The 15,539-nt window shown below is 53.1% G+C and overlaps 1 protein-coding gene across 5 annotated transcripts in view; it reads right to left on the bottom strand.

Moving 5' to 3' along the window:
- The window catches only part of TESC (tescalcin), a 57,167-nt gene that overhangs the window by 14,295 nt on the left and 27,333 nt on the right, over positions 1-15,539 (bottom strand). For 3 of the 5 annotated variants that reach the window (XR_002139398.3, XM_088800991.1, XM_019753958.3), the window contains exon 2: positions 12,058-12,127. Coding sequence is in view for 4 of the 5 variants with exons in the window: in XM_088800991.1 (XP_088657117.1) it covers positions 12,058-12,127 (70 nt within the window). In the remaining variant the exon portion in view is untranslated. Of the gene's footprint in view, positions 1-163; positions 4,194-12,057; positions 12,128-15,539 lie in introns of those variants that run through there. The other 2 variants (XM_088800989.1, XM_088800990.1) reach the window with 2 other exon arrangements.

Genomic DNA, 15,539 nt, shown 5'->3' with positions numbered 1-15,539 from the left:
GCACCAGGAAAAGGGGGAGAAAAGAAAGCAGATGTCAGATGGCACCTTCACCACTTATCGGGCTGTATTCTTATTTTTGTATCCCTAGCAGGCCCCACGAGAAGAGTTCAGAGTTTAGAGACCCGACTGGAATCGGCTGCCTTGATCTGCCTACTCCTCTAACCTTTGGACTGGAAGGAGCAGGGAGGTTTGGAGGCTCAAAGATGCTTCGGGGAATCTGATAAATGTCCTGGACATTCACCTGCAGGAAAATGCAAGGACACAACAATTGCATCCCATTACAAGGGGTCAAAGACCACTGAGGCCCATCGGAGCGCCCAGGTAGGAAAACCTTGCTTTGGCCATTGTAGAATCAGAGCAGCAGGTTGCTGGCTTGGAGATTTGGGAAACAGTCTGGCAGGTCTTCAACGGGTGAAATGTAGTTACCATGTGACTCGGCGACTCGACTCCTAGGTGAATACCCAAGAGAAATGAAAACGTATGTCTATATGAAAACGTGTGCGTGAACGTCCATAGCACCATTATTCATAACTGCCATAAAATGAAAACACCCCAGATGTCTGTCAACTGATAAACAGATAAATAAAATGGAGTCTACCCATACAATGGTATATGGTTCATCCATAAAAAGGAATGAAATATGGATAAATTCTGCAACACAGATGAAACTTGAAAACCTGATACTACGTGAAAGAAGCCAGACACAAAAGGCTACATAGGATGATTTCATTTATGTGACGTGTCCAGAATAGGGAAACCCATAGAGACTGAAAGTAGATTAGTGGTTACAGGGGGCTGGGAGGGTTGGGAGTGATGGGGAGTGATAGCTTAGGATATGGGTTTCTTTGGGGGATGATGAAAATGTCTACAAATTGCCTGGTGCTGGATGCTTAACTTTGTGGAAATACTAAACGCCACTGAATTATACATTTTAATGGGTGAGCTGAAGGCTGTGTGAATTTTATTTCAGCAAAGCTGTTAAAAATAATTGATAAAGGTGCTGACTTGGGACAGGAAAGCATGAATCAAACTCTCTGGGCACAGGTGTTCATGGGGCCTTGAGGCTATGGATTTGCTGGCATAGAGGCAGGTAAGTCTCTCACCTACCTGACCTTCCCACATAAGGCCGTCCTTTGTTCTCAGAATCTGCTTCCTGCTTACTTTTTTCTTCTGCTCTGTGGACTTCTATGGGCAGTGGCCTTGGAAGAGACCCAGGGCACAGGCCGGTAATCGCGGGGAACATGGAGGCACGCCCAGGCAGGGAAGTAGAAGGATATCAGCTACTTTAAACAAGAATGTCCAGGGGTGGGATATGCCTCAGAGTCAGGACTCAGAACTAGAAGAAATCTATGCTGGGAGGGAGGAAGTGGCACATACACAGAGAATTCAGCCCTGTTGGAGTTGATGGGTTCCATAAACACAGGGCTGGCTGCTATCCTGCCTCCACCTTACAGAGAGGACCCAGCCCCAGGCCTGGACAACCTGTGTTCTCTGCCTCCTGTGTTTCTTCCGGGCTCTCTCTTACCCAGCACTCTCAGCTTGGCTTGCTTTCGGCCCTGGCAAAACTCAGGAGCCCGAGTCAGTGGACCCCCACATTTTAGATTCATGAGAGCCCAGTTCTGAAGAAGGGGGCACACTCAGAACAGTTGGCCTGAAGTGATCGAATATTACTCGGCCATAAAGAGGAACGCAGTACGGACACGTGCCACAGCACAGAGGCACTTGGAAAACATCAGGCTAACTGAAAGCAGGGCACCGAAAGTCACATATTCTATGAACACATATTCTATGACTCAGCTTATACGCAATGTCCACAGGGAACTTCATAGAGACAGAAAGCAGACTGGTGGTTGCCAGGGACTGGGGCTGATGGCTAATAAATAAAGCGTTTCTTTTAGGGGTGGTGACAAAAATGTTCTAGGATTGACTGTATCCTTTAAATGGGTGAATAGTATAATATGTGAATGACATCTCACTAAAGCTGTCAAAATAGTTCCCTAAAATCTTTGAAAAACAAAACAAAGAAAACCCCTGCATGATGACTCCATTTATGGGAAAAACAAAAACCGATGACATTTAACTGATGACAAAAACCGATGACACTCCAAAAGCTTAGAGTTGGGATAATGGCTAATTCTCCTAGGGGACGGGGACTAGGAGGGAGCGTGACGGGGTCTTGGGGTCCGAGAATGGTCTAGGTGTGGGGTCCTGGTGTGTTCAGTCTGTACAAGACCATCTCACTGTCACCTGTCACTTTTCTCTGGGCCTGGCATTCTCCCCACTGCACTAGCCCGGCCCAGCCATCCCCCCGCTTTCTCCTCATAACACAGGAGGAAACAGAATGCCCGGGCGCCCTGGACGGGAACCAGTGAAGTTAAAGGCGCCAAGTGGAGCTTGAGAGGGAATGTTGGGAGAACAGAAAGGATGCGACTGGCTGCTACAGTTAGTGCATGTGCTTAGTTAGCGCATGAGACCTCAAGCCCTCTCTGGGTTTCTTTGGCCAAGGAGTCGTGGCTCCTGTTAACCCTTTCCCAGCCTCAGTTTCCTCCTCTGTGAATTAGGTGCAAAACTAGCACCTCTCATATCGAAAGGGATATGAAGTCAAGCACACTTGGGGCTGGTTAAGCTCTGCCCATGACCAGGCACTTGGGTGAGCCACAGCCTCGTCTCTGGATTTCTCACCTTCAAAATGGGGATAGTGGGAATACCCAGATAATATCACGGGGTTAATGGGATGATTCAATGAGATAAATGCCCGTAAAATACTTAGCATACTGCCTGACTGTGAACTCTCGATTTTAAAATAATAATAATAGCTGTAACCCTCTATGTATGCCCAAGCTGTCAGGTCCTGTTCTAAGAGCTTTACATTATTATCCTATAAGGTAGGAATTTATCTCCATCATAAAGATGGGGAAACCGAGGCAGGGAGGTGGAGAAATCTCCTACTGCTAAGAATGATACCAAGTGACTTAGGGGGCACGTGGAAACCGTGGCAACAGCATGAGCATCAGGACCGGCCGGCTGGTCATCAGGAACCCTCCTAATTATTTGCCAACCTCCCTTCCCAAGAAGTTGGGCTCAGGCCTTGCGTCCAGAGCCTGGGAAAGGCTAGCCACAGTTCAACATTCCATAAAAGTTGGTTTCGGTCTTATTTTCTTTCCTCCCCACCTGCCCCTCAGGTGCCACTGGGCTGGTTAGACCTGCTCAGCGGAAGGTATCTGAGCCATGGGAACAGGTGACTGCTGTCAGGCCAGAGCGGATGCTCGGTGGCCAGCAAGGGAGGTTCACCCACAAGGGCTCCAGAAGCACACAGCCTCCACGCCTCCCCCAGGGAGCTGGAGCCCTGGGGTTTCGCAGTTTCCCTCTCACACCCCAAGGGCTTTCTCTGTGCCCGGCTGTGCCAAGTGCCCTACCACGTTTAATCGCCCACACGTGCCCACAATCCCCAGGGTACAGGCGAGAAAATGAGGTCCAGAGAGGTGTGGGGACGACGCCACAGTCACACAGCAGAGGAGTTTCGCATCCGGTTCTGACTGCCCCGGGCACTTCCTCATACTCGCTACTTCCTTCTGGTTGTAGTTTTAAAGAGCGAGAGCATGACAGCGATCTTCGTGGGGCATCTGCTCCCACCCAGCCCCCAGAGGCCCCATCCGGGACTCAGAAAGAGGGCTAGACAAGCATCCGGCCTGCAAGGGAAGGACAAGCCTAAAAAAAGCCACAGAGGGCAGGCCGGGCTCTTCCTCAAGCCTCACGGTGTGGGTTGGTTTCCAGCGGCTTCGAGGTTCAGCTCAACTGCAAAGTTCTCTCTTCGGGTTTTGGACTTGGGGCTGGCCCCCCTCCCCGCCACACACACACACACAGACAGACCACCCCCACCAGGGACTCCTGACGCCCGAGTTGACACAGAGGCCACACATTCTCAGCCTAGAACTGCAGCCTCCCCGCTCTCCGCTGGCCCAGGGCTCCCTGCAGCACCGAGAAAGCCACTGGGGTCTTTGCAACACAGGCCGACACCCCTGCACTCATTGGTTCACTTTTAATATTTCCCACACGGGGTGGTGGGATATTAAACAGTGGGGACACGGGGGCCCCATAGGGGCTCATGAAGGAGGGACTGCGTCTCATTCAGCATGTGTCTTCCCAGGCGACGGTGAGCTCCTCAAAGTGTGTTCCCTGGACCAGCAGCATTACCTGGGTGAGAAATGCAGAGTCGTGGCCGGGCCCAGACCTGCTTCCTCTGAACCCGCCTTTTAACACGATCCCCAGGGGATTTGTGCGCTCGTTAATGTTTGAGAAGCACTGGCTTCTTGGCTTCACCGTCCTAGGAACGCCCTCCCTCACCTCCCCAGACGGTTCTCCCACCCACACGCTTCTGCACAAAAGACGCTGGCAAGAGAGCCCGGCTCCCCCACCCCCCAGCAAATGTCTCTTTCAAAAGCTGGGGCAGCGTTCCTCCCTGCCACTCCTCTCCTCACACACGTTCTCCTCTCCTCGTAACTGCTCATGCCTGAGCCGGGGGCTCAATTATGACGGAGGCAGCGACAAGTATTCCAGCACCTTCCACATGCACGGCACTGCGCTGGTGCTGGCTCCAGCAGCGAACGGGACAGACATATCCCTCCTGGGGTCCTAGACATGGAGAACAGGTGTCTCAGGCAGCGGCAAGCACACTGCAGGCCAGCTGAGCAGGGACGGGACAAGGGACCGCAGGGAGCTGCTCAAAGTCTCCATGGGGTGGTCAGGAAAGACTTCGTGATGAAGGTGATCCGTGAGCAGAGTCCTCAACCCCGGGAGGACACTCGGTGATGTCGAGAGGCATTTTGAGTGGTTATACTGGGAGCGGGTGCCGCTGGCGTCTGGTGGGTGGAGGCCAGGGATGCTGCTGAACCCCACACACATACATGACTGCACCCCCCTGTCCCCCAGAAGTCTCCAGCCCCCAGTGCCAATGGAAACTTTGCTGCAGGGAAAAGCATTCTAGAAAGATGGAACAGTGTATGCTAGAGCTCTGAGGCGGGAACAAGAACATCCGCGTGGCTGGAGCAAAGGGCAGACGGTCAGAGGGGTAGCGGGCCCCTCACACAGGGACCTGTGGGCACACAGTGCTATCGGTGGCCCTGACTTTCTTTTTCTTGGCGAGGTAGAACGTTCTGAGCAGAGAAGTGCCATTGTAACAGGATCCCGGGACATTACCGTGTCAATACCATAGGAGGGGCGGTGGGCACAGAAGCAGGGGGCCCCGACACAGGCTCCTGCCAGAACCCCAGTAGGAGATGAAGTCCACCCTAATGGGACATCTGGGAGGACAATGAGCGGCTTACTTGGGGACACAGTAAGTGGCAGATGCCTTCTGGACATCAACTGGTTGGGCAGTTGCTACGAGTCCGGAGTTCAGAGGTGATGTCCTGGCCGAGGCAGGAGTTTGGGAATTAACATCCAGGTGGCATCTCTAACCATGAAGGAGTATTTTATCTCAAGTCCTTGTTACGGCCAAGACAACCCTCTGTGATCTGCCCCCGACTCTGCAGTGGTCCTGTCACCACTCTGGCCGACAAGGCTCGGTCCCCTCTCCCGCCTGTGCACTTGTGGTCCCCTCTGCCTCGAGCTCCCTTCCCTCCTCTCCACATCCCGGCTTCTTCTCTCCATTCTGCTCTCAGCCCAATGTGCCCACCTCAGAGGCATATTCACTGACCACCTAGTCCAAGGCCCTTCCCCCCACGGTGGTCCCTCACTGCCCGTTTCTTTATCATGATATATAATGAACTTGCTTCTCTGCTAGTTACCATTCTGGCTCCACACCCCCCACACCCCAAAACACACACAACCCTAGAACAGAAGCCCCCCCATAAGGGGTGGAGGGGAGCCGCACTTTCACTCACCACATCAGAGCTAGAACCTGCCGCGGAAGGCCCTTACTGCCTGCTTTTAAAAGCAACGACTGAGCCAGGCTTAATTCTGGGGAAAGAATCTTTGTAAAGAAATGGTATGTGTGTTCTTGCTAATAAATCTAAGACCATTGAAAAAGCGTCTTCCTGCTTCAGGGACATCTTAGCACCTTTTCACACCAAACTGACTTGCTGCCTCCTTGCCCACCTGCCCCCACACCCTCCTGAGCAGGTGTGACAGCCCTAACAGCGCACACACACCCACTGCTTCCTGGGCAGCTTTACAAGCGACTGTAGGTTTTTCTTCTTAAATAAATGTGCATCACTCGAGCCGAGGCTTTCACGGGAGGACTCGTTAACTCTTGGAACGCATTGAACACTGACAGTGAAACAGGCTGATGATCTAGGCAGGGCCTCAACTCTTCCCGTTGTGAGTCCTTCTAAAAACAGCCGCACGTTTCCAGCCATTTGACAGGTGAAAAGCAAAGCGGCTGGGTTAACAAGTGACTGGATTTGGAGAAAAAGGCGACTGGGGTCATGATCGCAGCAGGTTGGGGCTCCAGCTTGTCTGTCAGCCAGCTCTGCGGTGAGACCTTCATGTAAGTGGGGGAGTGGTGTGACCTTCAGAGGGGTCCTGAGAACCTCAAGACCACGCATTTAGCCCAGGGCCTGGCACATGTCAGCCCTCAGCTAGGGCTCCCATTATACTCACGGCCATGAGCTAACCTCTGACTCCACAAAGCAATGGGAGGTGCTGAGGGACACAACACAGGCCTTGGGGGGATGACATTCTGCTGGGCACTGGGGGTGGCGTGTCTGAACTCTGCTCTGCCCTTTGGTGGCCATGAGCCACGAACACCACTTCTTTCTCCTTCCCAGGCACGCATGTCTGTGGTTGTGTTATCCCAGGAATCACTCCATACTGGGTGGCTTGATGAGCCTAAAAATGTTTCTGTAACACGTAGCCCTATCTAATCAGGCCTCCTCCCGGCCTGCATCTCTGTGTTTGAAGAATTCCACCGTCTAATTTTGGGCATGGGTGAGCCTGCCAGGGCTCTATCAGGAAGTAAAACGTTCTTTTTAAGTCACCAGTTAAAGGGCCCAATGAAAGAACAAGTGCAAGAAGCCATTCTTGCCTTTTCTTCACAGTTAGTATCTTTTCATGGGTTTGTGTACCGAGGGCCCCCCTTGCCAGAAGGAAAACCTTTGCGGACAGAAGTCTCTGCATAGTTAGGTGCACAGCAAATGTGTCAGATGGCCTTTGTCTATTCAAGCATTCCCCCAAGAGACCTCAGAACTCAGCGCTTTGTGGTCAGGGTGGATTCAGGTTTTGGGGGCCCTGAAACATATATAATTTGGGGGGCCCTCTTAAAGAAAAAGAATGCAGCACTATGAAATTTTTTAAAAATCAGGTGCTGGGCCACAAGGAACCCATGCAGAGGGGACCCTGAGGCCCTGTCTTTAAAGACCTCAGGGGAAACCCATCGCTGATCACCCTTACAAGATTCTCAGAAAGAGAGGTCACCTGACGAAACAAGGGTGGGAAATAGCGGGTTGAAATGAAAATCAGTTTTGGCAGGTTTCACCCTGTGAGATTTTTTTTAAAGCTATTTTCAATTTATAAAAGTCACAAATTCCGAATCCCAATTCTGTGTTAAGCTTTTAAATGCAACTTACAAATCTTACTATGTACAAAGCCTGCGGCTCACTTTCAAGGGCCTTCTGCACTTGAGATATTAAAAAACTCCTAATATGCTCTCAGGCACCTTGCCCCTCTGAGAGGGAGGGTGCAAGGGAACTGTTTCCCACATCCGCTCACAGACTGGGGTGCTGGGGGCCACTCTGGGGGACCCTAGTCAACACCTTTCTTATGGGACAAACGTCCCCACAACCCAGCCAGCTTCCACCAACAGTCTTCCAAACGCTAAAGAAATGAATCCATTTCCTGCTCTAAAACCCCAGCATGACATCCAGGCCCCATGGATGTGACCGGTGATCAGAGAGAGTGAAGGCCTGGCCTGGGGTCACTCAGGAAACCCCTGGCAGAGGGGGAACAGCACTGGGGACCAGAACACAGTCCACGGCTGCTCATTCCTTTTGCCCTGGGAGGATGGACAGGAAAGCCCAGGGCGCCCAAAAAGCTGCCCCATCTCCCTTCTCGAGGCCCCAGAGGGCGGGTTAGAATTAGGCAAACCAGTTCCGGGAGACAGGGAGGAGGCCCTTCCTGCAGGCCTGTTTGCATAAGACCTGTGGTCAGTCCACCTCCTTCCTACAGGCCTCAGCTGGCTGTCACAGTGTGCAGCTGACAGTAACCTCCCAGCAGGGGCTGCACTGATGGGAACTACACACCCCCTCCCCAGAGTCCTCAGATGGCAAAGCGGGGAGACTGAGGCTAACTGGCACGTCAAGGCAATGGCCCCAGCTTCCTTACAGCAGGATCTCAGCACTGGTTCAAATCCCAACTCCTCCAACTCATGAGCTGTGACCCAGGCCAGCTGGGTGGCCTCTCTGAGCCTTTCCTGTCTGCAAAACGGGGAGAATAGGCGTTCCTACCACTACTTCCTGTGGGGTGTTATAAGACTGAAGTAACACGCTCCAGCCGGGCAGCACACAAAACATGCTCAAATAATAGCTTGCATTTGTGGACAGTTCCTACGTGCCGGGGGCCCCAGATAAATTCTTTTACTGGGAATGTGTAAACCCAATGAAGGAAATACTATTAGTAATGGGTCTCATCTACCCCATGCTTTTTGGATGATATAAAGGACTTTCTGGTCATTATACTCACTTGTTCCTCACTCCTTTGCTTCATTCATTCATTCACCCAAATATTCCCATAGTAGCTACTCAGTTACAAGCCCCCGACTCAGTACTAGGGCCAGGGAAAAAGACCTAGCTCCTGCCCTGCCCCCAGGGCCCAAGAGTCTCTTAGGGGAGGTGGCTGGAAGGGGGGCTGGGTAGATGTTGGGATGGGTACCCCCAGAGGAGGCTGTGGGAGTGCAGGGGGCAGGAGGTGTATCTTGGAAGAGGTGATGTCTACACTGAGATTTCAGCGAAGAGGTGAGCATCTGAAGAACTTGGTGGGTCCCAGCTAAGGAGCGTGGACACAACATTGAGGGCACTGGGGAGCCCCTGAAGGCTGGGGAGCAGGAGCTGCTCACTGGGTCCAGACAGACACACTCAGGACTTGGAGAGGGCAGGTGTGGAAAGGGGGATACCTATGGCGGTCCCGGGTGGGGGTGGGGGTGTGCAGGAACGGGGCAGACAGAGTGCAGGGTGGGTGGGCAGAGCCAGCGGCTCCCATTCTCCAGCCCTGGCCTGGCCATGAGGAGGGGGAGGCAGGAGCCTGCAATGGGCCGCCGCACACCTGCGGGGGGGTGCAGCCCCCACCCACCCATGCCTGGAAGGCCTACTGGGCGTCCTTGGTGCTGGGTGAGGCCAACCTGACCAGAACCCACTCACACCAGTTAGGAATGCAGAGTGCCAAGGCCCACTCCAGACTGAATCAAAACCTGCATGTTAACAAGGTTCCCAGGTCACCCATGCACACGTTTGCATTCACTGTCCAGTCGGGGAGGCAGAAACAGATGTGTCAGGCACCCGATATGACGACACATGCTGTCACCGCGACAGAGGAAAAGGAAAGGGGCCCTGACAGCCTGTCAGGGGTGCTGACCAGGTCTGGGGTGGGGGGTCAGGACAGACTTTCCTGCTGAGACCCAACCGATGTGTTGGATTTAGTCAAGACTGATGTGTGAAAAGGCAGGAGGGGGTTTGAGGAAAGCAGACAGACAGATGGCTGAGGCCAGGGTGGCGTTCAGCCTGGCTGGTGGGGAACAGCTTCAACGAAGCAGCGTTTGCTGAGCTCTCACTACACTTCAGGCGCTGTGCCTTTCGACTCAGTGCAGTCAAGGAACTTGCAGCAGCTGTGACTGTTAGAAATGCAGAGTCTCAGACCCCACCCCAGATCCACTGAAGCCAAACCTGCATTTTAGCAAGATTCCCGGGTTATTCGTGCGCACACTACGAAAATTGGGAAGAATCCGTATGGAGCACACCATTTCAGTAAGTCTTTGCAAAGCCCCTGGGGGGCTGCTAGACAATTTGAGGTTCAGATGCTAGAACCTCAAAGTGGGAGGGGCCTCCAATGGCACCGCAGCCTCCTCTTCTCACAGCATGTGTGCTCCCCACCTCCTCTCCCACCCCAGCAATAATATACTTGGGCGTCTCAAGGTGGATCCTCACGGCCTCAGGAAAGGGTGGAATGACGACAGCCTGTCTGCCAAATGCCAGCAAACCCAGCTCAGGGCGGGATCGTCCTACACACACCCGCTTGTCTTTAATGCTCACTTGAGACACACTTGACAGATGAGACAAGCTCAGAGAAATGGAGCGACTAATCCACAGTCACACAGCCCGCGATACAGAAGATTCAAATACGACTTGTTTCCCAAGTCTGGGTTTTTGTTTCTGCTTCCCCCAAGTCTGAAAATTAAACACATGTGCAATTTGAACCTGAAGCCGCTTACCAGCCTAGACCCATAGACCATAGACCCATAAGAGCGGGAAGCCCAGGCGGCTTGTTACGGGGCTGGGGATGCAGCGTGCTAGAAAATTACCTTGAGAAAGTGGGCTCTGCCTTGGCACATCCCCCACTGTGAGCTGCATGGTGGTGAGGCCCACCAGAACAGGTACTGAGCACCTGGCACAGAGCAAGCACCCATGAACTTCTGCACGAATAATGTCCTTGACACTTCATGTTCCAAAATCCAGCATGCAAAGGTGTCACCTCTGGTTAGACATCAAGGTGCCCTGCTGAGGTGTTCCCACCCTGCACCCACTCCTTGGACCTCGGCCCCCGAAGGCCCGCCTTGCCCTGAGACACCACTCCACCCCCATCCTTGCTCTTGGCTCATGACCAAGCCCCAATCCCTCACAGCCCTGGGAAAAACAATTTGCATTTCTAGCCCATCATGGGGATTGGCTCAGACTCGGTCATGTGACCCCACCAGAGCCAATGAGAAGCCAGCTGACCTTTTGCTGGGCTCTGCTCTTTCTTTCAATGGGTTTAGTCAGTGAGATGAGCAGAATTAAAGGTGTTAAGTTCTGATTGTCTCAAATCTGCCTTGAGACTGGAGGCTGCAAGAATCTTGAGACCACCAGAACCTAAACTCTGGAAATGGATGCTTTGACAATAGAGTGCAATGGATTAACAACATGTCTTTGTTTGGAAAGACAGGAGAAAGGAGATATTTACATATCAGCTTCCATAAAACTTACTGAAATTTAAGTCTGTGTACTAAGGGAAAGGACTTTTGAAAGGTTTCTTTCCAAACTGCCAACACTGTAACCTTGGGACCTTGAATGTTTATTTTAGGAAACTACATCTGTTAGGAAGTTTCCAGTCGAACAGTATTCACTGTATATTGGAAACTCTGCTTGCTCTGGTTCACCTCAAAGCTTCCTCACCAACTTGGATCCACTCACTGAGTAGGGTCTCTCACTAACCTGATTCCAAAAAACTCAACCACCACCTAAGACTAAACTCATTCTCCTAGAAGAAGGAACAGAGGTCAAAGCATTCGTCCTCAAAAAAGTAACCTGCACACCTCCTGAAAGATGCACATGAAAAACGCAGTGTAGGAGGGTGAGTTTTCTTGACCGAAATCTGAGGTTGCCACCCACCGTCTTAACTAAGGTTGGAGCTAACAAGGCAGGGATAGCAGAGTCAAGAAGCGATGGGGACTCCTGACAACATCGGAGCCCCTGAACTGGGCTGCACCACAATTTATTCATCTTTGGATGCCCAGCAGTGGGCAAGATCCTGGCATTTAATAGGTCCTCAATATGTGTCTGGGATTCCAAGGCATGTTCCATTTGAGGAAGGCCAGGTAAGGCAAGAATGGCTGGCTAGCTGTTCACCCCTTCTCTTCACTCTAGTTATAAGTTTCTGCTTCCTGTACAAACAGTGTGGCTGTTTTTCTCCTAGTGGAGAACATCTTGTCTAGAAGTGACGAGAATAATTAAAACAACTACCAGTGTGCCTCAGAAAACGAGCAACCCAGGAGTTCTCCCAGAGTCGCTCTGCAGTCAAGGAAAGATACACAGAAGGAGAAATTCCCAAGAGCCATGGACCTGCCCAGCACCCAAACTCAGCTGACGATCTTACCGAATAGTAGGCTGGTCTCCACTCAGCTGCTTAAACCTCCGGTGCAGCTGCTCGATCTGGTCTGAGGAGACTGTGAAGTGAAAGAAAGAAACAAAATGAGAGAGGGAAAGACATCACTGACCGCTGAACTTGGAGCTACCAGCGGGGGCTGGAGCCACTCTTCTGCCTCACCCCCACCCTCCTTCCATTCATTCTCCTGCCATCTCCCACCTGGCAAACCCGAGCGCCGGATGGGGAAACCAAAAAGGGTTTCCCATTCATCCTGTGATGAAGCTCTGGGTCGTTAGTTCCGATCCCCTTAGCAATAATACAACTACTACTAATATTAACAGCTCGTGGGGCTGCACAATCATGAGCCAGGTTACTTTCTCCTCCCCCAACCCGCTAAAGAGATGTTGGCTTGTCCGACTGTCTCCTCTTCCACTCCTGAAGATGGCTTCTTTCCTACTGGAGAAAGGGGCTTTGTGAAGTCACCTATTAAGAGACAGAGAAGTAGCAAAGGGTCAAAAGTGGTTCAGGTCGGTGCTTGAAATGACTTGGGAGCCCTGTGGTGAGAGATGTATGGGGAATCTGGTAGGACAGGGAAGTGGGGAAGGGAAAGGAACACAATTTTGATAACCACTGCTGTGAACAATGTATTTAGACTCCCCCATAATCTAAAACTGAGAAAACCTAAGTACAAGAGGTTTTTTTTCTTTTTTTCTTTTTGTTGAATATATATATATATATATATACATATATATATATATATATATTAATTGGGGAAAGGGAACAAGACTTTATTGGGAAACAGCATGTACTTCCAGGCCTTTTTCCCAAGTCAAGTTGTTGTCCTATCAGTCTTAGTTGTGGAGGGCACAACTCAGCTCAAGGTCCAGTTGCCATTGCTAGTTGCAGGGGTCGCAGCCCACCATCCTTTGCGGGAGTCGAACCAGCAACCTTTGTGGTTGAGAGGACGCGCTCCAACCAACAACTGAGCCATCTGGGAGATCAGCGGCAGCTCAGCTCAAGGTGCCGTGTTCAATCTTAGTTGCAGGGGGCAGAGCCCACCATCCCTTGCGGGACTCGAGGAATTGAACCGGCAACCTTGTGGGTGAGAGCCTGCGCTCCAACCAATAACTGAGCCATGCGGGGAGGCAGCTCAGCTCTAGGTGCCGTGTTCAATCTTAGTTGCAGGGGGCAGAGCCCACCATCCCTTGCGGGACTCGAGGAATTGAACCGGCAACCTTGTGGGTGAGAGCCTGCGCTCCAACCAACAACTGAGCCATGCGGGGAGGCAGCTCAGCTCAAGGTGCCGTGTTCAATCTTAGTTGCAGGGGGCAGAGCCCACCATCCATGCGGGACTCGAGGAATTGAACCGGCAACCTTGTGGGTGAGAGCCTGCGCTCCAACCAACAACTGAGCCATGCGGGGAGGCAGCTCAGCTCAAGGTGCCGTGTTCAATCTTAGTTGCAGGGGGCAGAGCCCACCATCCCTTGCGGGACTCGAGGAATTGAACCGGCAACCTTGTGGGTGAGAGCCTGCGCTCCAACCAACAACTGAGCCATGCGGGGAGGCAGCTCAGCTCAAGGTGCCGTGTTCAATCTTAGTTGCAGGGGGCAGAGCCCACCATCCCTTGCGGGACTCGAGGAATTGAACCGGCAACCTTGTGGGTGAGAGCCGGCGCTCCAACCAACAACTGAGCCATGCGGGGAGGCAGCTCAGCTCAAGGTGCCGTGTTCAATCTTAGTTGCAGGGGGCAGAGCCCACCATCCCTTGCGGGACTCGAGGAATTGAACCGGCAACCTTGTGGGTGAGAGCCGGCGCTCCAACCAACAACTGAGCCATGCGGGGAGGCAGCTCAGCTCAAGGTGCCGTGTTCAATCTTAGTTGCAGGGGGCAGAGCCCACCATCCCTTGCGGGACTCGAGGAATTGAACCGGCAACCTTGTGGGTGAGAGCCGGCGCTCCAACCAACAACTGAGCCATGCGGGGAGGCAGCTCAGCTCAAGGTGCCGTGTTCAATCTTAGTTGCAGGGGGCAGAGCCCACCATCCCTTGCGGGACTCGAGGAATTGAACCGGCAACCTTGTGGGTGAGAGCCGGCGCTCCAACCAACAACTGAGCCATGCGGGGAGGCAGCTCAGCTCAAGGTGCCGTGTTCAATCTTAGTTGCAGGGGGCAGAGCCCACCATCCCTTGCGGGACTCGAGGAATTGAACCGGCAACCTTGTGGGTGAGAGCCGGCGCTCCAACCAACAACTGAGCCATGCGGGGAGGCAGCTCAGCTCAAGGTGCCGTGTTCAATCTTAGTTGCAGGGGGCAGAGCCCACCATCCCTTGCGGGACTCGAGGAATTGAACCGGCAACCTTGTGGGTGAGAGCCTGCGCTCCAACCAACAACTGAGCCATGCGGGGAGGCAGCTCAGCTCAAGGTGCCGTGTTCAATCTTAGTTGCAGGGGGCAGAGCCCACCATCCCTTGCGGGACTCGAGGAATTGAACCGGCAACCTTGTGGGTGAGAGCCTGCGCTCCAACCAACAACTGAGCCATGCGGGGAGGCAGCTCAGCTCAAGGTGCCGTGTTCAATCTTAGTTGCAGGGGGCAGAGCCCACCATCCCTTGCGGGACTCGAGGAATTGAACCGGCAACCTTGTGGGTGAGAGCCTGCGCTCCAACCAACAACTGAGCCATGCGGGGAGGCAGCTCAGCTCAAGGTGCCGTGTTCAATCTTAGTTGCAGGGGGCAGAGCCCACCATCCCTTGCGGGACTCGAGGAATTGAACCGGCAACCTTGTGGGTGAGAGCCGGCGCTCCAACCAACAACTGAGCCATGCGGGGAGGCAGCTCAGCTCAAGGTGCCGTGTTCAATCTTAGTTGCAGGGGGCAGAGCCCACCATCCCTTGCGGGACTCGAGGAATTGAACCGGCAACCTTGTGGGTGAGAGCCGGCGCTCCAACCAACAACTGAGCCATGCGGGGAGGCAGCTCAGCTCAAGGTGCCGTGTTCAATCTTAGTTGCAGGGGGCAGAGCCCACCATCCCTTGCGGGACTCGAGGAATTGAACCGGCAACCTTGTGGGTGAGAGCCGGCGCTCCAACCAACAACTGAGCCATGCGGGGAGGCAGCTCAGCTCAAGGTGCTGTGTTCAATCTTAGTTGCAGGGGGCAGAGCCCACCATCCCTTGCGGGACTCGAGGAATTGAACCGGCAACCTTGTGGGTGAGAGCCGGCGCTCCAACCAACAACTGAGCCATGCGGGGAGGCAGCTCAGCTCAAGGTGCCGTGTTCAATCTTAGTTGCAGGGGGCAGAGCCCACCATCCCTTGCGGGACTCGAGGAATTGAACCGGCAACCTTGTGGGTGAGAGCCGGCGCTCCAACCAACAACTGAGCCATGCGGGGAGGCAGCTCAGCTCAAGGTGCCGTGTTCAATCTTAGTTGCAGGGGGCAGAGCCCACCATCCCTTGCGGGACTCGAGGAATTGAACCGGCAACCTTGTGGGTGAGAGCCG

Source organism: Rhinolophus sinicus, chromosome 9, assembly GCF_057876585.1.
Source record: "Rhinolophus sinicus isolate RSI-liver-muscle chromosome 9, RSI-T2T, whole genome shotgun sequence".
NCBI lineage: Eukaryota > Metazoa > Chordata > Mammalia > Chiroptera > Rhinolophidae > Rhinolophus > Rhinolophus sinicus.
The sequence above is the reverse complement of the archived record's forward strand: the minus strand, read 5'-3'. Positions and strand labels throughout refer to the sequence as shown.